General features: G+C 37.3%; 1 protein-coding gene across 2 annotated transcripts in view; it reads left to right on the top strand.

Moving 5' to 3' along the window:
- LOC131934967 (trissin receptor-like) overlaps window positions 1-27,500 on the top strand; it is a 101,212-nt gene that overhangs the window by 3,255 nt on the left and 70,457 nt on the right. For both annotated transcript variants that reach the window (XM_059291242.1, XM_059291241.1), the window contains exon 2: window positions 5,402-6,181. In XM_059291242.1, coding sequence (XP_059147225.1) covers window positions 6,126-6,181 — 56 coding nt within the window. In that variant the 5' untranslated portion in view covers window positions 5,402-6,125. The remainder of the gene's footprint in view (window positions 1-5,401; window positions 6,182-27,500) is intronic.

Below are 27,500 nucleotides of genomic sequence, written 5' to 3'. Positions count from 1 at the left end.
CTCAGCTCTCTGAACAGACTCGTGTACATATTTTTTCATATCTGTGATTCTATTCCAATTCGTATTCCCAAGAAACTTCCTTATCTTTAAATTGTGAAATGTAAAGCTTAGTCATATGACATATTCTATTACCAGTATAATTAAAAACTAATTAGTTTAGTTTATGAGTATGTTAGAAAATATACAACCAGCCCGTAGGGTTGAAAGAGAGGGGAGGGGGGTGGTGTTAAATGTGCATTTGTTTAAAAGATTTCGAATTGAATCCATATCTGTAAGGCGCCCGTATAGTGTAAGGAGTACCAAATATATATGTAAAGCCAGTCTGGGTTTTAGAATTGGTGTCACTCTAAATAGTGTCACTCCCTTAATGGTGTCACTCCCTAAATGGTGTCGCCCCCTAAATGGTGTCACTCCCTAAATGGTGTCACTCCCTAAATGGTGTCACTCCCTAAATGGTGTCACTCCCTAAATGGTGTCACTCCCTAAATGGTGTCACTCCCTAAAGGATGTCGCTCCATAAAAAGTCTCACTCCCTAAAATGTTTTCACTACCTAAATGTTTTCATTCCCTAAAAGGTCTCACTCCATAAATGGTCTTACTCCCTAAAGGATGTCACTTCCTAAATGGTGTCACTCCTTAAAAGGCCTCACTCCCTAAAAAGTCTCACTCCCTAAAATGTTTTCACTCCCTAAATGGTGGCACTCTCTAAACAGTGTCACTCCCTAAACGTTGTCACTCCCTAAAAGGTCTCACTCCCTAAAAGGTCTCACGCCCTAAAAGGTCTCACTCCCTAAATAGTGTCACTCCCTAAATAGTTTCACTCCCAAGATGGTGTCACCCAGTGCCTACCTCAAACCCCGACGTTATATCATGAAGCTACTACCCTAATACTAGTTTGTTGTGGTTCTTTGTGTTCCTCTAAAGCCTGTTTGTACCACATTTTATTTTCTGATTTATTAACTAGTTCGTAGTCCGACTCATTATTTTTAATTATTAAACCGTTTGTGGCTCGGATAATTATTTTTTGGGTATTGAAACGTGTGTTGCTCAGCTAATTAGTTTCGCTAATTAAATCGTCTGAAGTCCGGGTTAACTTTTTAATAGTTTGAAGCTGACTGTAGAACATGAACGGGAATCTTAAAACCTAATCTACTAAGTATTCACTCGTTAGAGTTTCGGAAATAAGTAATCTATTGTATATTTATATTCATATTCTTTCGTATTTTTTGTATGTGCTTTAATATGTTTTGTATATGATGTGTATATATGTTTGTATGGACGTTGTATACGTTTTGTATTTGCTTTGTGTATGTTTTGTATGCGATTTGCACAACTATTGTATATGTTTTGTATATATTTTGTATTATGCTCAGTTCTTTGATTACCGTCTCAATGTTTAAGCTAAACGCTCATTCCCTACAAAATAACTATGACTACAACTTGCAAGCTATACGTTACGGTAAAAGTGACTTAAATAGTAACAAATGTTCCGCACTTTTTTGTGCTTAGACTCACTTGCAGGTCTTTGATCAACTAATTGTAATTTATTTTAATTATAGGTTAATGAGAACTTTTCGTTTACAACCTTAAATTGGAGAAACACAGATGTATGTTTTCTCTATACTTTTAAGTTTTTGGCTACGTTAGAAGTTGGTAAATCTATCAATTTTTCAGGAATCGATTTAATGGTTTAACCTAGCTATCATTGTCTTTATTACGCGTTTAACAGCCTACACATAGTTTATGAAACATTTCAAAATCAGACAAAAAATAAAAAGCTTACAACATATTTGAAAATCAGTAAAGGTATCAGTTTGGTAAATGTATCGCGCATTCATTAAAGTATCGAGGACTGATACAGTATCGAAGGTTTGACGAAAACAGGTAAACGATTACCATTGATTTGCCGCAGCTGTATCTATAATTCTTACACAATCTATTTGTCTTTCAGTAATTAACGAAATTAACTAATTAACACCTGCAAATGAAGAATGACTCTGGATATGTCTGGAATTTATTCCTGAAACAGTTTCAACCCCCCCCCCCCCCCCCCCCCAAGCTAAAGATGCACCAAAGCTATGGCCGATCTAGCGAGTGTTTAGTAAACGTTATTCAAAACACAGATTCCCTTTGAACATTGCCTCACGGATCGAGTAAGTACTCACGTTCAAACGTCGGGAACGAAGGCAGGTTGCGAGTGTAATTTTTACTGTGGTGTTTACAAGGTGTGAGCCGTCTGCTTAGGTGATCAGGTTTAGGCTGGATGTGGTCGGAAATTGTTTAGATCAATACCGGAAACTGGAATAAACTAGATCAGTTCAGATCCGTTCAGATATAGGATGTTTTGAATGCTAGATACAATATATATGTGTGGATATATATATATATATATATATATATATATATATATATATATATATATATATATATATATATATATAATCAGAGGGGTAGCGAGGAGGGGGGGGGGCGGGGGTGCGGACCGGGTGACACCATTTAGGGTTAGGGGGGTGACACCAAGGCAAAAAAAGTAAAATATATAGAGAAAAATTTGAGGGGGGGGGGGGGGGGGTGGTGCAAATCGAAAATTGAAAGTTTGTTTCGGGAAAGAGTCGCTACGCCTGTGGGGGGGGGCGGGGGTGGGTGGGTGACACCATTAAGTGCCGCACCGGGTGACACCCGACCTCGCTACGCCCCTGATATATATATATATATATATATATATATATATATATATATATATATATATATATATATATATATATATATATGTAGATTATATATTAGAGGTTAAAATAGTTTTCGCTGGCAGTAGATTAGAAATGCGAGGTTGAAGAAATGCTACCCTAATTCCTTCAAGCTGTTCGTACCATACAAATCGCGAAAACGAGAGAACATATTTGCTCTTAGTTCATCGAGTACACCACCATTTCCTGCGCCTTTTGTCAGTGAAGTAATTTTTTTTAATGTTATGAGTCATCCTTGATTTTTATATATCCGGCGATTATGTTTGATGACCTTCGACGTTTTCTGGTATATAAAATAAAGTAATTTGGGACTTTTAAAGCGGTGTGGGCTCCTCCCTCGAAAGGGAGATAACTCTTGTATCCATTTAGTGTTGGTACATACCCAAAATAACACGTTTATTGCGCGTGCTATTTTTTTTTTTCTAGACTATCTGGTATAAAACTTCTTGTTACATTCAGGCTGATGATATTGACCTAAACAATTTAGGGTCACGTAGTGCAAAAGTACAATTGATGGACCGGCCGGTGCTTTGAGAGCAAATGTGCAGCCCCTTTCTCATAAAACACCGAAATACTGAACTAGTCTTCTGTACAAGGGGAAGTAAGTCCCAGCATATTCACTCGCTGGTTTCCCTTCACGCAGAATATTAACTCCCCTTTTTTCTTCCCTGACGTAATATCCGATTTCTGGTGGCGGCAAATATTTTGATTTACCAACCAAATAATTGGACCTTTCACCGTCGTCTGATGGGTTCTGTCAGGGGGTCTTCGCGTTCTGCCTCAGATTAAATCTATCCGGTAGACCCAATCTACGCGTGAAATTATTTTCTAAAATATATTCTATTCGTCAGATTAGTTTTTCAAACAATTCTATAACATTCTATTACATTTTCTGAAATACTATTGCTTATTATTAAATTATACCTCAATAATCGTCTGTTATTTTCTAGAACATACAAAATTGGTTATATGACTTGTCAAATGCATATTCTATATTAATAATTAAAATATTCTTTTCTAAAATATCCTTTGAAATCCTTATTCTCCATTTGGGATTATCATTAATGAAGCCGAATTTATTATTATCTTTATTAAAAGTAGGTTTGATTTTAAAAAACATTTGATACATTAATTAGTCAAAAAATTATTTTCAAATTATACATTGTTGTTGTTTTTCAAAACAACTTAATAATCACAATGGAATTATCATTTTTTAAATATATTTAATGATACCGTTTTAAAATTTATTTAAATGTATTAATACTAAATTTTAAAAAATCCTGCGTGTAAGATAATTACAATTTTAATATGTTAACACATTCAATTTCGTGGGTGAATAAGTAATTGACGTGAATCGATCTTGGTGATTAGATTGTCTCCGGTACAGGGCGCTAACTGTGGGATGGTCAAGCACAGAACAAATGGAATTCCCGGCCATTCCAGACGGGTCATCTGATGAGTACATAAAGTTGACCAGATCTCAGCTGTCGGTCAAGTCTGAGTCTTATTGCCGGTGATCTAAGGCTTATGGCCGTCTAGACGGTTTACACAATCCTGGTGTAGGCTCGCCCCTTCACATAATCCGAGTGAAAACACGCCCCTTTACACAATCCTGATGTTAACGCGCCCCCTATCACAATCCTGGAGTAAACACTCCCATGTTACAAAATCCTGGTAAAAACACGCCCCCTTACACAATCCTTGTGTAAACACGCCCCTTGCACAATCGTGTACTGTCATAATCACTCCCCAATAAAAATGAGCGTAATGTCATTTAATGCACCCCTTTATTTAACCCTTTATTTAAACATGGCATAATTTCCAAGACACACACGTTAAATACTCTTTGAGTAATGTCTTTAACACATCCTGTTATATAATCTACGCACACCCCTTACAGAACCTCGAAAATCTTAATAACACCCCCCTACAGAACCTCAAACAAAAATAGTAAACACATTTTAACACATCACTTACAGAAACTTTGCACGATAAACATTCTTTGGGTAATGTCATAAACACTCCCCTCTATAACACATTTTCTGTTTAAATTTGTATTTTTGTTAGGTGTTTTATACTCTTTGAAAAGTTCCTCTTCTCGAACCCGACGGTCTATGGGACTAGTGAAGTAGAGTTCACGTATTTTTCTGTGACTTCGTAATGTTAAGGAAAAGTGTGTTCAGCATTATACCCATCCACCTTTACTTTCCCTTGCGTGAGTTAGGTACCCATCAGAGCTGGGTGGACTCAGGGACGTTCTACTGACTTGAACCCGGATTCGAACTCGAGACTTGCGGGTTAGCAGTCTAGCGCTCTACCGATGGATGATGATTACATAGTATTTTATAGATTTCTTCAATTTTAATATTCTTGAAGGAATTTGTAAACAAACATGAAGCCTTTTGAACTAGCTTCACTAATTGACCCCTTAGCTAGCTTCATTAATTGACCACTGAGCTAGTTTCATTAATTGACCACTGAGCTAGTTTCATTAATTGACCACTGAGCTAGCTTCATTTATTGACCACTGAGCTAGTTTCATTAATTGACCACTGATCTAGCTTCATTAATTGACCCCTTATTCTGAATATCACCTGCTCTTCCTTGTTGTAATATTTCCGAGTCAAATATTTTTCATCTTCTTTTCTCCACAGGAAAATGTCTGCACAATGTCTCATTGGAATGTCCCCTGCATATTTTGTTACTCAACCAATCAAATTGGCCTAAGTCGAACAAAAGGACCAATCTAATTGGCTTAACTCGAACAAAAGGACCAATCATCACCACTTCAACAGCTGCACCTAACGCCTCATTAAGTTTCAACAAAATTTTAAATTCTAATCAGCTTTCGTTCTGATTTAATGACACGATTAGCAGCAACAGCGCTGCCTACGAAAACACAACATATGCTTATTGAGTTCAAATTATCCCTTTAGGGAACTGGAAATTTCGAGCGGATAATTTTATATACTGATCTGGAAAATTTATTCTGGGGAATCCTGTTTTTTTTTCTTCAACAACTGTTTTAGTTTTTCTGGTAATTAGTATAATTGGTGTGTTCAGAAGTTTTTTGTAAGTTGTCACGTCTGAAATAAAAAAAAAACAACAAAAAAAAAACAAAGACAAGTTGTCATCCAGACTAAGAAAAAGAAAAAAAATCTGGTGAATTGTACAAATAATTTTCCCCATTTTGAGCGAGGCGTCAGAAACTCGTGACAGCTTGTATTAAGGTGGATCTGTCGGCCTGTCTGCACCGTGGGCCGCTAATCAATGGACTAAAACACCCAGACTTCCGGCTTTTCTTGGAGGAGATATTCCCACTTCAACGCTGCACCATCCAGTTTTTTTCTCTCTTCTGTAACAGCAGACGTCGGGTTGATGCTAGAAATAGAATCACGCATGTTGAACTTGACAGACGCGGCCGACACTATGGGGTGAGTACGATTTTGATCCTAATTTGTGTGTGTATGTCTTGTATGGGGGCATCTTGGATGATTACGTGAATACGCGTCAACCATGTTTTATACTAGTTAGTCGAAGTTCGTCTTGAAATCAAGCGTCTCTACTATTTGTTAAAACAAATGCATGTTTTACAGGTAATTTTTTGTTAGTTAAAGTGAAGAGTCCACTTGCAATTTCTGTTAAATCATTTCAGGTTGATTTTGAGGAAATCCACTTTTAAATTCTCTTTTGATTAACTATTCTTAGGATTTTGACATTGTGTATTTTAATATATACCTTTTTGAACAGTAATTAGTATACTAATTGAACTGAAACATAATAAAGAAGGCTATGAGAATAACTTTTGAAAAAAAAAATTGGACTGCATGTTTTACAACTGGCCTCCTAATGTATACATTGCATACAATTATCATTGTTCAACTAATTATAATAAAATTACCGTTTTAGGTAGCCTGTTGTTTATCTACACCTGAGTTTATTACCTGCTACCGTCTGCAAGAAAATTAATGCAAGAAATGAAAAGACAATTTGTTTGTCTAACTACACTCTTTTAATTAACATTTAGCTCATCTATACATAAGACATTTGTAAACAAGCTGTTGTCAATGAATACGCTTTCCAAGTACATTCATTTCAATCTTCTATACGGAAGATGTTTGAAAACAAACGTGTGTCTATCTACACGCCATTTATGTAAATTTTAATTTAGTTCTGCTTATTGTCTTTCACCTTAAGTTGAAAGAATATCGTTTTGCTTATTTTCACGTTTACATCATGCAAAATGATACTACACTAGCGTACCTAAAATTAAAATAAACGACAAACGGGTTCAGTGTTTCTTCCAGACTTTTTTCTCCGGGGGGCACTTGATATTTTCGGGGGGGGGGGGGGGGGGGGGACCAACATTTTCCGGGGGGGGGGGGAAGACACTAGTAAAAGTATATTTTTGCTATATAAATTCCATCTCGTTCGGGGCGGGGGGGGGGGGGGGGGGGCGGTAGACTTTCTTCGGGGGGCGTACGAAGAGATGCCTCGAAGAAACTCTGAACAGGTTTTGGAACCTTTGAATGAAAGACAAACCTGTACATTTCTTTGAACATATTCGTTGCTTTGTTAAACAAATCAGCTCCAAAATTTTTAAGAGCTGTCCAGGTTGTAGAAAAAAAATTGTAAAAAAAAAAAAATTAAAACAAACGGGTTTTGAAACCATTGAATGAAAGACTAACTTGTACATTTCTTTGAACATATTCGTTGCTTTGTAAAACAAATCAGCTCCAAAATTTTAAGAGCTGTCCATGTTGTAGAAAAAAAATTGTAAAAAAAAAAGTAAAAATCCTCTCATTTTACTCTGACATGCACCGTCAAATGTAGCAGATAGATTCCCCTAGATAATTCGCTCGCCGGCAGAGCAAAGTTTAAACGCTCTGGTGCAATGTGGCAAATTGTACATAACGACAGCACACAAAAAAAGCGTTAAAAATCTGGCCAGCACGTGAAGCAATTTACAGGGTGTAAATGGGAGACAGTAAATGAAAACCAATCTACGTCCACACTCTCCGGAGTGTCGTTGGCACTCTGAGGAGTGTCTGGAGCGTTGGAACCGCGGCATGATAATTTGTCGAGGCTGATAAGTTTGTTGAACAAGTCCCATTTGTTTTACCGGGCACATTTGTTGCAGGGGCGCTGAGGTTAAATAATACATGGAGGTGTGGATATCGGGCTTTATTGTTCGCGTGTTGGGCAGTGCAGTAAAGCTGCACGTAATTGCAGGGCAGGGATAATCGATTCTCTTATGGCTATGTATGTTTTACAAGTGGGATCGATACACTTATCGTTATGTAAGTTTTACCGGGAGAGGGGGGGGGGTCGATACTTATTGTGTTATCGAAGTTTATGTTTTGAAGTATGGGGGGGATGGGAGGTGGAGGGTTCGAAAGGCAGGTTTGAGCTCCATAGAAGGTCACTAAATTTAAAATCAAATGGTTTATTGTGTGTAAAAAGTTATCATTTTTAAAGTTGTATAAGGGAAGGTCTATAAATTAAAAAATTCAGTTGTATTGAGAATTGTAATGACCCACACTTGAGATGACCCACCTTTGAGATGACCCACCTTTGAAATGACCCACCTTTGAGATGACCCACTCTTCAAATAACCCACTTTTGAACATAGACAAAGTCTACTTTATCTGCCACATATAAATTGATCAGGAACGAAACAGACGATAATGATAATGAGTTTGAAAACTATTCTGAACTAAAACAGAAAGACAAAGATAACATAAAACAATATCAAGACAGAATAAGATAATTTTAAAAATTAATAACACAATGTGACTTCTTCAGGCAGGGTAACCACACTTCATCTGTTAACCAACCCCCCCCCCCCCTAACCCCCCCACCCCGCCCCAACCCCCCAACCACTTTCCTCCTGATTCCCTTGTCGTACCACCGGCTGCAATCTTAATCCTGGCACCAGATGTTGCTGTTCCCAACATAGTCCACAACCATTGACCTTGGCTTCATCACATAACCTTGGTGTCTTCACTTGAACTTGGTGTCGTCATCTGACCTTAGCGTCGTCACATGGCCTTGATGTCGTTGCTCGACCTTGGTGTTATCACCTGAACTTTGTGCCGTCATCTGACATTTCACTGACCTTGGCCTCGTCACATGACCTTGGTGTTATCACCTGACCTTGGTGTAATCACCTGACCTTGGTATCGTCACTGACCTTGGCCTCATCACCTGACCTTGGTGTCGTCACTGACCTTGACGTCGTCACCTGACCTTGACGTCGTCACCTAACCTTGACGTCGTCACCTAACCTTGGTGTTATCACCTGACCTTGGTGTATTCTTACTTTCCTAATCATCTTACATCTTCCAAAAAAATATATTGACCATTCTTTTATCCCCCACTGGCCACAAGATATGCTTTAGTGTGGGTAGCTTAGTGGATTAGTGGCCGCAGGGGTAATTCCAGACGGAGGGTCGAGTGAGGGGGTGGGGGATTGATAGCGTCCTATCTACTCCAAACCCCGAGGGCGGGAGAGACACATTTATTGTCCATGACGTCATGGGGCCGATCGAGTAGAGCCATCTTCTTCTTTGCTTAATAGATAATCGTAGCGGGGTGTAATCGATACGGTGGAATTGAAGATTTACTTGTAGGATTGTGGTCGATTCGATACTACGGTTTTATTTTTTGTTTCTTCGAAAATCGTAGTCGTAGAGCCGTTGAGTTGTAAAAGGGTTGTACCAGCTTTATACAAGCGTTTTACCAATTCTATACTAGCTTTATACCAGCTCTATATCGACATAATAGCAATTTAAAACTAGCTATATACCAGCGGTATACCAATTATATACCACCTCTTTACCAATTTTATATCAGCCTTATACCAATTCTATACCAGCTCTATACCAATGAATTACCAATTATATACCAGCACTATACCAATTTTTAAATCAGCCTTATTAATTCTATACTAGCTTTATACCAGCGTTGAACCTATTCTATACAAACTCTATAACACTTCAATACCAAATCTATAGCAGCTACCTATTTTATACAGTGGCGTAGCCAGGAATTGGTCATGGGAGGGGTTCAAATATGTTTCCATATATATAAAATAATATATATATATATATATATATATATATATATATATATATATATATATATATATATATATATATATAACCCCCCCCCCCCCCTAACCCACCCCATTGCCTACGCCACTGATTTTATACCAGCGTAATACGAATTTTACAGTGCTTGTTATATGCGTCAGGTTGCTAGAACTGATCTTGTTTTGCCAGAGTGTTAGATATAGACTCATTTCTAAGGTCAAAGTTCAATGTCTTGCTACCAAGAACAGCAACCCAGTCCTGTAAATAAAATATCAGGTTTTAGTGATTAAGATTATTTTTCAGACATTTTTTTACTCATGGGTTACTTGAAACTTTCGGAGATAGGGCGAATTCTGATTTTTTAAAATATATAAATTCTATTATTTTTTTCTATTTCGTCCCATGGCGAAAAGGGAGAGGGAGGGGGATGGGTTGTTCAGGGGAACTGCCCACCGGAAATATTCCTTAAAAAATAATGTGTTTTTTTAACTCTGAAGATGTACGTTATCGCCAATGTTGATGAAATTTCAATAGTTTGAAATATCTTAATTAGAATAAAACTTACAGCAAGGCACATAACGTTTAGTAGAAGAGACACATCTATAACTTTATGATTTGAGTGAAAAATGTTCTTTCTTGGTTGTGTCTGTTATGAGTTCAACATAAAAAGTTCTCTCGTAATTGTTTATTATTAATATTAATTTAGCTTATAAATCCGTCTAATATATTGGGTAAATTGTTGTAGCCTGTATAGTTGTATATACAATTTTTGAGATCAGAGAACGTCATTGTTTTTGTCTGCGTTGTAAACTTTTAATTTAATGTGTTTTTTTATAGTTACAGAAAGGGTATTTTAAATTTTCAAGTTTAATTGTTGTATGTTTTGTAAAAGTGTAATTTTGGTTTTTATTTATAAAAAGTTAATTTCAAAATCAGTACTTTCTATTTATGTATGTATGTATGGTTGTAATGATACTAGTCCATACTCCTCATGTGTCCGTATAAATTGTGATATATTTGACAATATATTTACTTTAAAGGTTTATTTTTATAGGATACACGTAGATGTATGTAGGACTTAATATGTTAAATAATAAATCGTCTAAACTAAATTAAATAGTGTCTAACATAGGATCGTGCATATCATCTTCACTTATGATGAAATTCTAACTAGGACTACTAAAAAAACTGTTGTGATGTATGCTCTTACAGAGGCGTAGCTGTGGGAGACGGATGGGGCGGCCGCCCTAGGCGCCGACCTTAAGGGGGCCTCAAATTGAGAAAAAACATAAAATAAAAAGCTTATTCTGAGCTGTATTACAGTCGAACTTAAGAAAATAAAAAAGCTACTTGGTTTTATGGACGGCTTTCTAAGTTGCTTGTGTAATAATGGAAAAAATCTATTAATGGTGAATTGTGGAAGTTGGAGGGGGGGGGGGAGCTTTTTCCTAACGTAAATAAAAATATAATAATATATATATATAAATATCGGGGGAGCAGCGCAAAATTGATAGTTCGGCTTGAGCGCCGAAATGGGTTTCTACGCCTTTGCGCACTTAACCCTTTGAACGCCACCTATGCTGTACGCGTGCTTACATAACACGGACCATTAAAGTACAGAACTCATCTTTTAATAAGTTGTTCGCTGCACTAAGTGTTACAAAGACGCTCATCCCCCCCCCCCACCCCCACCCATCACTGTTGCTGAAAGTACATGAGCTATAATCTGTCTGTCTGTGTGCAACCTGTTAACACCTGTTAATCTTCTGGCACCTGCCAACCTCAGACAGACGTTGCACCAGTGGACAGGATTATCCTGCTGTTCTTAATCTCTCTGGGTGAAAATCTAAAGCTGGATTAAGGGATTAATTGGGATATGTAGGCTACTTAGACATTTAGTGGGGTTTTATTGGGATAACGGGATATGTAGGCTACATAAATATATGGTGGCGTTTTTCGGGAATCTAGGCTACACATATATTTGGTGAGTTTCTTAGGGATAACGGAATTTCTAGGCTACAAAATCAAGAGGTAAGTTTTATTGGGATCAGTTGGGATATGAAAGCTAGAGATCTTCTTCTTCTTCGTTCTTAATTATTAGTGTTGAAGGGGATCGAGATTTATCTGCCAGTGGGTTTGAACTCGAGACTTTGTTCGAATTTATCAACCATGAGCTTTTTGCCGACTCGACCACGCCTCCAACACAATTAAGCGTTACGTGTCAACTGGTTATGCGCCATTGAGGCCATTGACTCCGATTTCAGCCTGCATTTCTTTTTGGATTTGCTTCCATAGCCTTTGTCCAACCAAGAACAAACTACAAGGCAGCAGTTGTTTAATTTTGGAGTTGTCTCTCCTAGAAGAGTGGCTGTCCCACAGCTAACGAGCCTCATCTGCCCGAGGGTTCGAACTCGAGACTTTTCGGTTTAGCAACCACGAGCTTTACCGACTCGACCACGCCGACCCCAAAGCTAGAGATGAAATGTATTGGGATAAATGAGTTATACACAATTTAGCAATATTTCACGATTTGTTCTGGTATAACTTGATATATAAAACCAACACAAAACTTTAATGAGTTGTAATACTTGTAACATCACCTTGAATATGTAGTGTACAGAAGCAATAATAGATTTACTTTTAGTTTGATTTTCACCATATATTTTGGTGTGTGTTTCTCTTGGCTTGAGACAATTTGCTAAAGAAGTTGTTAAAACCTGAACTTCGGTAGCCACAAACACATTCTTACATTTTATCTCTGCTGCTAGATTGTTCTTTTCTCTTGCCTTTCTTTAAGTTTTCTGTATAGATCTCTATCCTCATCACGTGATAGCCGCGTGGCTGTGGTCGCATCGATTCACATTAAGCGCGGTAATAAATCCGCTGCTGACCATTGGCCGGCCAGTTTGCTAATGCAAAAGGCGTCCGGCTGTCCAGCAATGATTTCAAGGTGCCCCTAACTCACCCAGAGATCTGCAGACGGCTTTCTTAGCGTCGTCTGCTGAATGATAGAAATCTTACAATAACAAATGAAAAGCAGAAACATTTAAAAAAAATAAAAAGAAATGTATCAATTTCACAGAACTAACTTTCGGGAGAAGGTGAATAAAATTTATAAATCTTTTATAGGCCAATTCGATCTAGCCATTCTTCAGATTTCCGTGGAAATTTAATTTGACTTAGATTATATTTTCTGCTTTGAAGAGTTCTATACTAGATACGCTTGACCTGATCTGATTTAACATATACATTTACGCTTGATGAGATCTTTTCTAATAGAGAGATCAAGGCAGCCAAGACACAACGCACTGAAGCCACATGTAAGCCACATCTCGGCATGCAAATAATTCAATTACTTCTTCGTAGACATGACGTCTACGTCACATCTTCATCATCATTTCTCATTCCTGGGACAGATGAAGTAGAGTTCGTCTGCTTCAGAGATCAAGGCATTTGAAGGAATAGTGTGGTCAGCCGCCGTCGTTTTCCAAACGTGAGTTAGATACTCATCAGAGCTGGTTGGACTCAGGTCGTTCTACTGACTTCGACGCGGATTCGAACTTGAAACTCTCGGTTAAGTAGTCTAGCTCTCTACCGCTAGACTACATACTGCTAGTCTACATACTGCTACATATTGAACTCAGTTAAATAAATTCAGATCGTTCCTATGTATACTTACTTACCATTCGCCTGAAGTCAACACACATGACTGGCAGTCACATGACTGATGAATCCAGTCAGATTTAACCACTCACGTTGACTTCCGGTTATACTTAAACTAATCGTTAATCCCCTCACTAACACGAAACTCACGTGCATCAAGCAATGACCGTCACCGATTCTACTCGTTTAACTCATATTAAACGACAGCCTTGAAATCAACAATTAACTGCCCCTCCCCCTCCCCCACACCCCTCCCCCACCATCCCCTCCCCCACACCCCCTTCCCCACACTCACCAAGTTCAACTCTTGAAAAATACCGAGTGACTGCTTACGTTTAAAACAACATTTCCGGCAGGCTGACTCTCACAAAAAACATCCTCTAATGACTTAATACGACTAGATCAACGTCACTCCCGTTTTGTGTTTCACCATCAGCGTCAGTCCTAGTTCTCTTAACTCCAGGTCTTTGAGTTCTACTTAATGTTTTATTAGTATAGATTTTAGATTTCGTGATATTTTTAAAACCGTTTTCGTGATCTTGGACCGGTGTAGAGTTTGGACAGTTTTCCTCAGCCTTTAGATACAAAATGATTTTTGACTTGTCATTCGAAACAGTTTTCTTGATATTTGACTAAGTTGATTTTAAACATGATTCTTGATTTTTTGACAACCTTGATGTTTGACTACGATATAGCGTATATGTTAGCAGAGTTCAATACGAGCCAATTTTTGGCTCGTAGATTTATACGATAAGCTGAGGAGTATGTTTACAGTGAATTAAAAAAAGCTCAAATTCAAGCCAGGTGCGTCGTGGTGGCAGAGGGATGGAATGGTGGAATGGTAGAGCATACGACTTTTAACACGAAAGTTGAGAGTTCGGATCCGGGTTCAAGTCAGTAGAACATCCCCAGGATCACCCAGCTCGGATGGGTATCTGATTAACGCTAGGGAAAGTAAAAGCAGCTGGGGAAAATTCTAGACACACTATTACTTTATATGCCGAGGTCACAGAAACAGTTGAACTCTACTTCACCTGCCCCGTGGACTATCGTGTTCGAAAAGGAACTTGACTTAGTGATAGGGTACCACAATGTAACCAATGCACTTCTCGTCCTGTCTGAAAACTTTGATTCCATCCTAATCCTAACACTCTGGTCCTAACATACATACCAGCAGACATGATGCTGTATGCGAGATTCTGCAACATCCTGCCGTCGCTGTTAAAATCTAATCACGGATCTAATGTCAAAAGAAAAATCCGAACCAACTATCTAAACATTTTAATCTAAACTTGACGCGGATCTCCATATTTTACACCCTGATAAGATGTTATTTATTCAAACGGCCTGTCTCTCTCTCTCTCTCTCTCTCTCTCTCTCTCTCTCTCTCTCTCTCTCTCTCTTTTCTCTCGATCTCTCTTCTTGCCCAACACCCACGAAGAAAAGAACTAGATCTAATGCCAATACATATTTCATTGCGTTGCTGTCTCTAAAAAGAGGATAAGCCTACACGTATTAGCCTGATTGTAATATGACATTGAGTTATAGCGCTATCTAACCTATGAGATTTTTCTAGAGATTTTTGAATTCTTCGAAAGTCGAGGGAAAAACAAAATCTCGTTTTATTTGTGTGTTCAATTCTTCAAAACCTCTGCACTCCGTAACACCTAAATGCAATTCAAAAGATGTTTTTTTAATAGCAGGTTGTAAGGTCAAAGTTCAATTTCCCAGACAGGTCAAAAGGGCGGGGTGTTCAATCTTGAAGGTAATATAAAAGATGCACTAGGGTTCTGGAAACTGATTCTGTAAATCAATATTGACTCCGTCAGGCGTGCGCGACCCACTAATGTTGAGTAAATTGTTTGCAATGTCAAAAGCGCACAACCCCAAATTGCAAGTCAACAGTTTGTTGTGTTAAAGTTGTTCAATCCTTCACAGTTACTGTACTTGACATCACAATTTGAGTTGTCAAAGTTCCTCAATCTTGACACATTACTCTTATTGTATCTGACACGATAATATCTACTGTGGTAGAGATCTTGACAACTTACTTTATCTAACACGATAATATCTACAGTGGTAGAGATCTTGACAACTTACTGTATCCGACACGATAATATCTAGTGGTAGACATCTTGACAACTTACTGTATCTAACACGATAATATCAAAGTCAAAGTTCCTCAATCTTGACAAATTACTCTTACTGTATCTGACACAACAATATCTACTGTGGTAGAGATCTTGACAACTTACTGTATCTGATACCACAATTCGCTGTGTCGTTCCGGTTTACGTCGCATGCATACACAATATTGACGCATCTAATAGACACAATATTCAAGATGTTGATAAAACATCTCCATTGGCACAATTCGCAAAACAATCACAAACTGCTGGTCCAATATTAAACTCGGGTCCCCAAACTCTGATATTTCTTAGTTAACGCATATGTCAATGAATCTGTCGAGTGTGTAGCTGTCTCATTCTGTCCCGCTCAATTGTACTACTTAGACTTACCATTGGTCTGATGTTGGTGTGATGTTAAGCAATGTTAGATGTTGGGGTGATGTTGAGCATTGTTGGTAGATGTTGCAGTGATGTTGAGTTATGTAGTTAGATGTTGGGTTGATGTTGAACTATGAAGTAAGGTTGGGTTGATGTTGAGCAATTTTGTTGAATGTTGGGGTGATTTTAAACTATAATGTTCGATGTTGGTGTGATGTTGAGTAACAATCTTTTTGTCAAAATTCCTCAATCTCGACAACTTACTGTATCTGACATCAGGTGTCAAAGTTCCACAATCTTGACATAACAATGTACTGTGCCAAAGTTCCTTAACATTGACTACTGACTGTATCTGACATAACAATGTATTGTGTCAAAGTTTCTCAACATTGATTACTTAGTCTGTCTGAATCAGACTTTGATGTGTCAATGTTCCTCAACCTTGACAACTTACTGTATCTAACACCACAATCTCTGTGCCAAAGTTCCCCAACCTTGACAACTTACTGTATCTGACATAACAATGTACTGTGCCAAAGTTCCCCACCCTTTCGCACTACCATCCGCCTGCTGTGCTAGACTTCCACTCGAGGTGTTTGAAAACAAAAATCAATTTTTCACCCAAAGCAAAAACCGGTGACGTTAATCTTGTAACGATGAGCTCGTTTTGTTCCATTTTACACGCGAACCAGTACTCACGACCCTAGTCTTCTCACTCGTCCGCCCACTTTATTTCTCCGCCCAGTTGACTTTCTCTCTATCACCCCCCCCCCCCCCCACCACCAACACCACCACTGCCTGCGTTATTTCTGTTTCTCAATCTGTTAAATTTAAAAAAAGTTCACTTTCTCTCTGTGGGTATGTTTGTGTTTGTTTTTGTGTGTATGTGTGTGTATGTGTATTTATGTGTGAGTGTAGTGTCGGCGTGTGTCAGATTATTTTTTCTCACAGATTATTGTCATTGTGATTATCATTTTCCAAACGGATTCTAGCCGTTCTGATGCTTATTTTTCGAACAGATTTTTGTCATTTTGATTATCGTATTTCAAAAAGATGTTTGATTCTCATTTTTCAAACAGATTGTTATTTCGATGCTGGATTCTATTTAAAAAAAATGAAACAATGCATTTATTGTAAAACACAGTGTGTATCTCATGTTTTTTTTTAATTTGACTTTCAATAGTCCTATTTGTTTTTATGTATTTCTAGTTTTTAATGTTTTGTGTGTGTATGTGTGTGTGTGTGTGTGTGTGTGTACCTCAGACATGTAATTTACAGCGTCAGTTTGCCTTGCCATGTTCGCTTTAATATTACAGTTTTCATCATCGGCTTGTGAGGACTGATACAGATTTACAATAGAAATACTTCTTTCTTAAATGTAGCCTACTTTCATTCAGTTAAGATGGTTTACTTATACATATATCTAATACAAAACGTCTAAGATCTAATACAAAACGTCTAAACAAACAATTCATGTAAGTTTAATAAAACGTGAGTGATCTCCCCTAAATGTTTTCCAATATTCTTATATGAGCGAACAAGGGATGGCAACTCGGGATATAGACATGATTTTTAATCCATTTAAAGACTTAAACATTTTAAAATAGAATAAAATCTCGTAGAAAAATAATTGCAAACCAAGTGAACGCCAAAAAAATGTGCATAATAGTGCGGAATATTATTAGTACTTTATAAATTCACATGCGTTTATTGTGAGAAATCGAAAATAGCGAAAATTACTACTTCCAGTCAACGGAAATTACTCAAAATTTGAAAGAAGGCAGATAATTTAATCTTTTACTTACATGTGAAATTTCATTATCTATCTGAAATAGTACTCAAGTTATCGGAAATCGCTCAAAAGTTAATACGGATCTACGATTTTGATATAATACTTATATATAAAATTTCATCAACCTAGCTGTAACGGTTCTTAAGTTACCGTGTTTACAGATACACATATACATACACATACACACACATACACATACACACACAGACATACGGACAATGTTGCAAAACTATGTTTTTCCGACTCAGGGAGCTGTGAAATGTCGGAATTTGCAAAAATCTCGATTTTTTTTTTTTTTTTTTTGCACGATTACAAGACTTTCTCTACACTTCGTATATACGAGAAAATAAAAATCACATAGAGATTACTATTACTATTTTTGATGAAAATTTCTTTACAGTGAGGCTTCTCATTTAAAACGTTCAAGACACACTTTTTCTTATAGTGAGGTGTAGGACTAAAAAGTACCAACATTAAATGCAGCTTTCGACGCTGTGAATAAATGAAGTAAACTTGATACTAACCTTTTTATTTTGCGCTGTTATTTTCCCTACTACTCTCAAATTTATGTTGTTTCTCAAGGCTAAAGTTTCATTACCTTCCGTGGTGTCGTGAAGTAACTTTTATCTCCCTTACTTTGTTCTAATTTTTTATCTCCCCTGTATGGTTAATCGCTGTTCTCTGAATTGGGATTTTGTAGCTAAGACAATGACTGCGTAGGGAATGGAACAGGTTTTGTTAATGGTTCCCGAACAGGTCATAACTTAGGACGGACACAACTTCAGACACCGTTGTGATTCCGTTGAGACTCGACAGCGACGGGTCTCTGGAACTTTTTGAGTGGTGGAATTCTGGATCAGTGTACTCTGTTTTCCCGAAGGGGTTTAGGGATCTATCGCGTAGCAGGAAAACAGATTTTAGTCGAGATTTTTATTTTTATTTTCCAGAATGCGGTTAAACTCTTAAAATCCTGGCTTAAAGTGCAATTCCGTTGGAGTCAATTAATGTAGTCTTAGAATTGAAATTAATTTTTGAGCGGTAACGAAACATATGCTGAGTCTACGGAAACAGGTGAGCTCTACTGCACTTGCCCAATGGACCGTCGGGTTCAAGAACGGAACTTTACTTTTTACTTCTAACGAAACAAAGATTCTTTCTTTTTCTTTGTTGTTAATATTAATGCCTGAGCTGATTTCCTCAAAAACCAAAAGTTACTTTTCAACAAGGTATGCGCCTTGTTATAGCCCTTGACGCCAACATCAGCTTGTTTTTTTTCTTTGGATTTTCTTCCATAGCGTTAAGCCACCCAAGAGCTATCTGTGTAAAGTAGATGTTGGTTGAGTTTGGAATTTAGTCGTCCACGCTCTGCTGCTGTGCCCGGTAAACGGGCCTAGTCTGCCAAGGTTCCGATCTCGTGATTCTTAGATTAAGTGAAAACTAGCTCTTCCACTCGAAATTGAAGTGTAAAAGCTACATTTTTAGATTAGCAAAGCTTCCGTTTCAGGTTAAACAAAATCTGATGTGAAATGTGAAAAGTGTCAAATTCCCCAAAAAAGATCAGCTGTCTCGTAATTGCCCACACAAATATAAAAGATGCCCTATCATGCCCCACATACAAGAAATATAGCGCTGTACTAATATTCTACTCACGGAGCTAGTGTATCGACACATTGTTGTCCAGCGTCTAGATTTGATTCTGGTTTAAAGGATGCTGCTTAATCCACACATCCCACACACATGATCTGTATCTTGGACGCTGCTTAAGCCCACACATCCCACACATCCCACACACATGATCTGTATTTGGACGCTGCTTAAGCCCACACATCCCACACATCCCACACACATGATCTGTATTTGGACGCTGCTTAAGCCCACACATCCCACACATCCCACACACATGCTCACACATCCAACACACATGATCTGTATTTGGACGCTGCTTAAGCCCACACATCCCACACATCCCACACACATGATCTGTATTTGGACGCTGCTTAAGCCCACACATCCCACACATCCCACACACATGATCTGTATTTGGACGCTGCTTAAGCCCACACATCCCACACATCCCACACACATGCTCTGTATCTTGGATGCTGGTAAAGCCCACACATCCCACACACATGCTCTGTATCTTATCTATAAACATATCACACAGCGCCATGTATTCTTAATTCCATATAAGCTTTACGTAACTTCATTTTTATACGGTCTACGATATTCAATGTCAGAGCCTGATGTAAAATATAGATGTACACCATTTTTTTTTTTACTACAGTGCAGCTGAGGTCCTAGACAAACTTTCCCTTTATTCAACATTACCAATTCATGTAAAAAACAAAAAAAGGATAGTATATTGAGTCGTTAGGGGCCATAATTATAATTTAACAGTGGGTAGCATTGCTTCGTAGACATAGTATTACAAGTTTGCGACATTAAATTCCAGGTTTAGCTATCATATATCACTTTCCATCACATCAATTTTCGATTTTGTCACTTCAACATCGCTTTTCAATTTCATGACTTAACAACTTCATCAGTCCGGGAGATTTGGAGATTTTCACAGGCGAATCTTTTATTTCCGTTTATTTTAATAGTAGGACTTAAAAAAAGATTTCAGCGATTCAACTTTTCCACGTTTTCTTGCGCCTACTTCCTCGTGCATCTGCTAGCCTTATAGAGTGTGTAGTCTACATAACAAGATTCAAGAAATGTCTTCTGTAATGGTTTCTTATTCTATATGTTGCTGAGATTGTCCTAACTATTTTTTAATGTACCCTAATTTGTTTTGAAAAACAAATGCTTCAAGAAATTTCAATATACAACATATGGTTTTGCTAAAGGGATGACGGTGTAGCCGTTAATTTTGGTTGTAATATGTGATATGTTGATGCTGGGTTGATGCTGCTATGTGGTTAGATGTTGGAGTGATGTTGAGATGTTGTTAGATTTTGGTGTGATGTTGAACAAGTTTTTAGATGATGTGGTGATGGTAAGTTATGTGGTTAGATGTTGGTGTGATGTTGAGATGTTGTTAGATGTTTGAGTGATGTTGAACACGTTTTAGGTGTTGGGGTGATGTTGAGTTATTTGGTTAGATGTTAGGTTGATGTTGAACTATGAAGTTATGTTGGAGTGATGTTGAGTAAGGTTATTAAAGTTGGTGTAATGTTGAGCGATGTTGTTAAATGTTGGGGTGATGTTGAGCATTGATTTTAGATGTTGAGTAATGTTGGCTTTTCGTTTAATTTATCTTCTTAAATATATGCTGTCTAGTTGCTCCAGTGGTTTTTATGTCAGCAACGAACATCACATAGTTTTTTTTTAAACCTGAAAAAAAAAACAACAATACTTTACATATCTCCTCTTGAACTGAATTAAAGTTTAATATTCATAAGTGAAAAAGAAGAAAAAAATACAGTTTGAAAAAAAAATCAGTGACTGCTAAAAAGTTCTTCCAATGCTTAATATTCTCGAGGCATGAAATTACTCACACTTCAATTAAACGAACCTCGCCTGAAAGGATCTTAAGATGCTCAGAGATTTGACAGAAGAAGAATCATGGAATACTGATACAAATACTGACTAGCCCAACACACTTGGACATTTTTTTCTCTGTCTACCACTAGCCCAGTTGTGTTGAGAAAAAAAGTTTAAACTTAAAAAACTTGGAGAAAAATCTAGTTTTATGATTGCCTCTTCAGTGTACAACGCCCTTAGAAGGAACGTGAAAATCTAATTTGGGGGTCCAGTTAGGGGCTTGAGATTAAGAAACTGCTTCAGATAGGAGGGAGTGGGCACGTTCCTAGACTATTTCGTCAGCTTGCTTTTATGCCAGGCTTTTTAAAAAGTATTTCGACTTGCACAATGAATGGTTAAAATCGTTGTCAAATGTAGTAGCGAGGAGAATTTCGTAGAATAAGTGGACTTAGGAAGTACTCAATAAACTCGAATAAATCCATGAATTTCTTTAAAGTACACGTTGGTCTGCGAGAGTCCTTATGAATTTTAACATTGAGTTGTATATTTTCTGGAGCGCTTACAAAAACTCCTAACATTAATTAATTGTATTACCGATGAATGCTAATATAGAAAATAGGATAATCTCTTGACACTTTGACTAGTGAAGATGGGTATAAAACAGGGTCTTTAAGTCGTTGCTTTAAATAGTACATGAACGTCGTTAGCAATGACAAAATGCAATAGTTAGGTTGGATGCAAGCTTGATATTGTGGAAAAATTAAAAACTCATTATAAAAACAATCGAATTATGTGACATGCATTGTTATTGGGTCATGGCCAATGGGTCAAATGTAAAAGACATCGACACGTTAAAAGTAGAGCAAATGTAATTCTCACGATTCCCCTGTGTGGTACGCTTGGGCCCACCATGACAGTTAAAAAGGGGAATCAAGTTAAATAAAAACGTGTTAAAAGTAGAATGTTTAAGATAAAAAAAAATGAAAATTAAAGAGAGTACTGTTATATAACTTAGTAAAAGCAATTGGTTTTTGGACATGAGGTCCGATGAAGAAAAGTCCTTTTGTTTATTTCAGCTTGGCTTATGAATGGATATTTTTTCTTTTTCGTTCTAAATTATATTATTAGAGGGGATTTCTTCTAACACAATTAAGTTTTACATGTGAACAAGGTGTGCGCTGTTTGACATTTTGACTAATGCTCAGCCTGATTTTCTTTCTGGATTTGCATCAGTACATTTCGTCCATCCAAGAACAATTTTATAGGCAGCAGTTAGTTGTTTGATTTTGGTTTTCTCTCCTAGATGGATTGTTGTCCCCAACTAATGAATGTAATTAGACTGCAGGTCCAAATTCACAAGTTTTGATGCCAATACAACCGACCAGTAATTATTTTCCTGTTTGAGTCAGGTACTCATTAAGACTAGATGAACCCAGAGAGACTCGAACTCCAGACGTTTATGTCGCTAGCAAACCACCTAACAATACCAGTACTATTGTATGATAAAATAGTACACCAACCCTTACCCCATATAACTCAATATAACAAAACAATAAAACAAGCAGATGATATATGCTTTCGCACAATTCTTTTTATCGTAAAATAGTTGAAGCATTTAAAACAAATTAGTCGATTTAATATGTGTATGTTGAGTTTCTACCGTAACATTTAAGAAAATTTTCCTCTACTATAGTCTAATCGATGAACACGGGGATTCAAACTTTACACGAGTCCATTGATTTGAGCTAAATCCCTGATCTTGAATCAAAAGATTCATCATTGCGAGTGTGATAGGCGATTTAGGACCATCAAACATCGCTGACGGCAAAGTTAGGTATATTGTCTGGAGTTATTTGTGTTTTCTTATGTGCTAGGGTTTTGTTAATCTTTCCCAAATCTTAGTTTGCTTATTATTGGTAGAAAATGTTCGGTATTAATTTTAAAAAAAAATATTTGTATCAGAGTGTTTCAGCAGTAAACTAAAACTTAAATGCATCCAAACTTTCCCTTGGTAACAATCCCTAGTCCCCTAATGCTCTAACATAATTCCGCGTTCCTTCAACCAATAGTCCCTTAGTTTCCTGATCCAACAAAAGCTAGTCCCTTAACCTAACTTTTCCTTCGTCCCCTATCTTAACAGTCCCTATTTGTCTAACATAACAATCCCCAGTCCCCTTATCCTGTAAATAAATCCCTACCCCCCAAACCAACCAGTCCCCTAACTGTCTAACATAACAATCCCCAACCCCCAAAGCAACCAGTCTGCTTATCCTGTAAATTTAAATTAATCCATAGCCATCAAATCAGCCAAACAAATCATCGTCATCGCTATACCTAGTGGATCACTAACTCGTGTGTACACACCTATGCACTTTGTGTACCAGGTGGTTTGTTTAACTTGTACACCTTGTGTACCAGGTGGATAAGATTTAGCTTGTACACAACTTTAACAACTCGCGTACCAAAGTATTTATGTACACTTTATATACCTGTACCAGATGAACAATGTAAACTTTATACACCTTGTGTACCGAGTGATTATTGTTTAGTTTGTACACTACTTGTACACATATCAAGTAACAACCTTACCAACGCCTCTACTGCAACACTAGTAAGCCTCCCTACACCTCCCCATTCCATATGACCCACCTCTAGATTAATAATTAGAAAAAAACCAATTAACTGAAGTGCTCTTCTGGATTAATTTTCTATTAAATATTAAACCGTTTCATTTAGTTGACCGCTATGTACCGCTCATCTGACCATCCATTAAAGTTGTCTGGTCGTGAATGAACTAGATCCCCCTCCCCTCCTCCCATAATCAACAAGCTTTACATTCACACGTTGTCCAAACCTTCTCTTCATTACTTTTCTGTGAAGACTTTTTTCCCCAACGTGTGAATAGAGACTATCACATACTGTTTGTTAGAAAAAAAAAGAAAAAAAAAGACGGCTGTTTTACTGTCTCGTCCATTTACGTGAGATAAGTTAACTCCCCCTCCTTTCAAATGGACACGCATCCAAAGTCTAAAAAAGCTCAATACAGTGCTGGGTCTATTTCTGACCTTATGCCACTATCCAAATCACTTTGTGTGAGAGAAAAAAAGGGGGGGGGGTGGTGCTGGGAAGGGGCGGGGGTCATTCTGGCATTGGGGTGAAAGACACTGGGTTATCCGGTCACGTGATTTGGTAGTTAAGCTAAACTTTTTCATCCAGTTTAATTTTTTGTGGGGGGGGTGGGGGAGGGGGGAGTTAAGTAGGTTCTAGCCAAATTAACGTATCCGTTACTTTTTCAATTTATTAGAAACTGCATTAGCTATAGTGGGAGGAGGTGGATCCAGGAAATTAAACCGTCCACATTTTAAACAAAAATTGCTAGCTTTAGAGGATGAAAAAAAAATTGAAAATTTAACTTGATTGATACCACCAAGCCTCCCATCGACAGGGGGAGAGAATAATTGTGGGATAATCCACCGAGAGCTTTATCGATATCAAGACTAATCAATCATTTGCCGGCCGTTATGTATTGATCCGAGGATCCTTAACTCACAAGATCTGTCCGTTAGCCGACAGATTACCCTCGCGACAGTCACTGCGCATGTCTGTTTGATAGACACGTTCAACGAAGACGGAAGTCTTTTTGATGGCCGCCATTTTGTTGGGACGCTGTGGATAGCATTGATTTGTTGGCGTTCGGTCAAACACACTGAGACGTAAACTGAATTTCGGGTAATAAAAGTTACAGTCAGTTCACTCGGGGCAAGCCATCAATGACTATTGGATGTTGGTAATTTATAGAATCAGTCTTTTTTTTGTAAATTGATTAACTGTTATTGGCTTATTTATAACCTCATGTTAAGACTCGCTTGATCCAGTTTAACCAAATACCTCACATTTTTAGTCCTTTAAATTTAGCTCACGATTACTACCATTCAACGTAACATACTACACGCTGTCTAATTCAAAACAATAAATCACTCACACCGCTTGTATACGCATATTTGTCCTTAAACACACGGAGTTAAAATCAACTCACATATTCGCTTCCCTTAACTACAAGACTGTACTAACCTGACTTATTAATAACCCATAACAGCATATATTTAAAAAAAAAAACACGATTAAAATCAATCTTAAATTAATAATGCATGATGAATAAGTGTGGTATTTATAAAGTAATGCTACTATTACTTTTAAACTTAAAATAAATGTATTTTTAAAAATATTTTGAATATTGATTAAGCGAACTTGTTTGAAATATGGGCATAAGCTGAGCCTAATTGACGGTAGGAAAAGAGTGGCTTCAATAAAAAAAAAAGTTTAATTGTCGAAAAAAAAGCTCATTGATGACACGAAAATCAATAGCGTCGAACCTCGAAGCTTATGTAAAAATAGGTGCGATGGAAAAATGCAATTTTGGCGAATGTAGCTAGCGGTTTGAAGACAGGAGGTAAAAATAAAATACTTAAAAAAAACTTTTTAAAAAACCACGTTTTTCTTGTGGACTAAAAAGTAAAAAATAATTTTTTCTTGTGTGCTTCCTCGAGCTGTGCAGGTTCTTGTGATGACTGACAAAAAACGTGGGTACGTTCACCATCAAATTTCCCGACCCATCTGCCCGACCCACGTTTTTTGTCAGTCATCACAAGAACCTGCACAGCTCGAGGAAGCACACAAGAAAAAATTATTTTTTACTTTTTAGTCCACAAGAAAAACGTGGTTTTTTAAAAAGTTTTTTTTAAGTATTTTATTTTCTCCTTTTTAGTCCGTTGCTACACATGAAAAACGTGGTTTTTAAAAAGTTTTTTATATAGTTTATTTTCTACTTTATCTAATGACTTGATTAAGTATGACTTGACTAAGTGTTTTTAAATACACGGACTAAAAAAATCTTGAGCGACCGATACGCTTTAAACAGAGAAAGGTCGTAATTTACGTTGCTGGCGTGGAGATCTACTCACGAATCACGTGATCAAATCTCCCATAAACAAACAAATAAACGCGAAGCTGAGTTAAGGAAAAACGTGTTTATGTGTATTTTAGCATGCCCAGCATACCAACCGTGTCACCGTTAACAATGTGTTACCGTGTCCGTTCTCCTTTTTAGTCCGTTGCTACACATAAAAAACGTGGTTTTTTTAAAAGTTTTTTTTAAGTATTTTATTTTCTCCTTTTTAGTCCGTTGCTACACATGAAAAACGTGGTTTTTAAAAAAGTGTTTATAATTACACGGACTAAAAATCTTGAGCGACCAGGATTCGAACCTGGGTTGTCGCGGCCACAACGCGAAGTACTAACCACTATACGATCACGGCCAGCGCGCTCACATCGATTGGGGCCGAAGTAACTGTGTCTATAGGCCTCCAGTCTTGTCGGTATCTTTAGAAATCATGTCCTCAATTTTATGGTCCTTGGGGCGTAATTAAATTAAGCTAATTACGGTCACTAATTGCTAGTTTTTATGATTGCATCTGAAATTGTTAGGCGAAAGTAGCATGCATGCCAAATTTCAGGTCTCTAGAGCAATCAGAAGTGGGCTAATTTTCGATGTCAATTTTAACAACAAACATCCAAACAACCAAACAAACAAACAAACGCGAAGCTGAGTTAAGAAAAACGTGTTAATATCAACGATTGAAGAATAGAGTTGTTTTTTTGCTGATCAAATATTTTAACTTTTGTTGTCAAATAGGAATTGACAAGCATTTGTGTCTCAGTTTGGTCATGCAGCTGGTCATGATTTCAGAATTCTAGAACGTGTTTAGTTTATTGATAGTCGCATGATGATTTTATAGACCTAAATAGTCGCATGATGATTTTATAGACCTAAATAGTCGCATGATGATTTTATAGACCTAAATAGTCGCATGATGATTTTATAGACCTAAATAGTCGCATGATGATTTTATAGACCTAAATAGTCGCATGATGATTTTATAGACCTAAAGAGTCGTGGGATGCTTTTATAGACCTAAATAGTCGTGTGATGATTTTATAGACCTAGATAGTCGTGTGATGATTTTATAGACCTAGATAGTCGTGTGATGATTTTATAGACCTAGATAGTCGTGTGATGATTTTATAGACCTAAATAGTCGTGTGATGATTTTATAGACCTAGATAGTCGTGTGATGATTTTGTAGACCTAGATAGTCGTGTGATTTTATAGACCTAGATAGTCGTGTGATGATTTTATAGACCTAGATAGTCG

This window comes from Physella acuta, unplaced genomic scaffold (assembly GCF_028476545.2).
Source record: "Physella acuta isolate Inbredline_101_S28 unplaced genomic scaffold, ASM2847654v3 ptg000124l, whole genome shotgun sequence".
NCBI lineage: Eukaryota > Metazoa > Mollusca > Gastropoda > Physidae > Physella > Physella acuta.
Note: the sequence above shows the minus strand (reverse complement) of the source record. Positions and strands in the feature narration are given on the sequence as shown.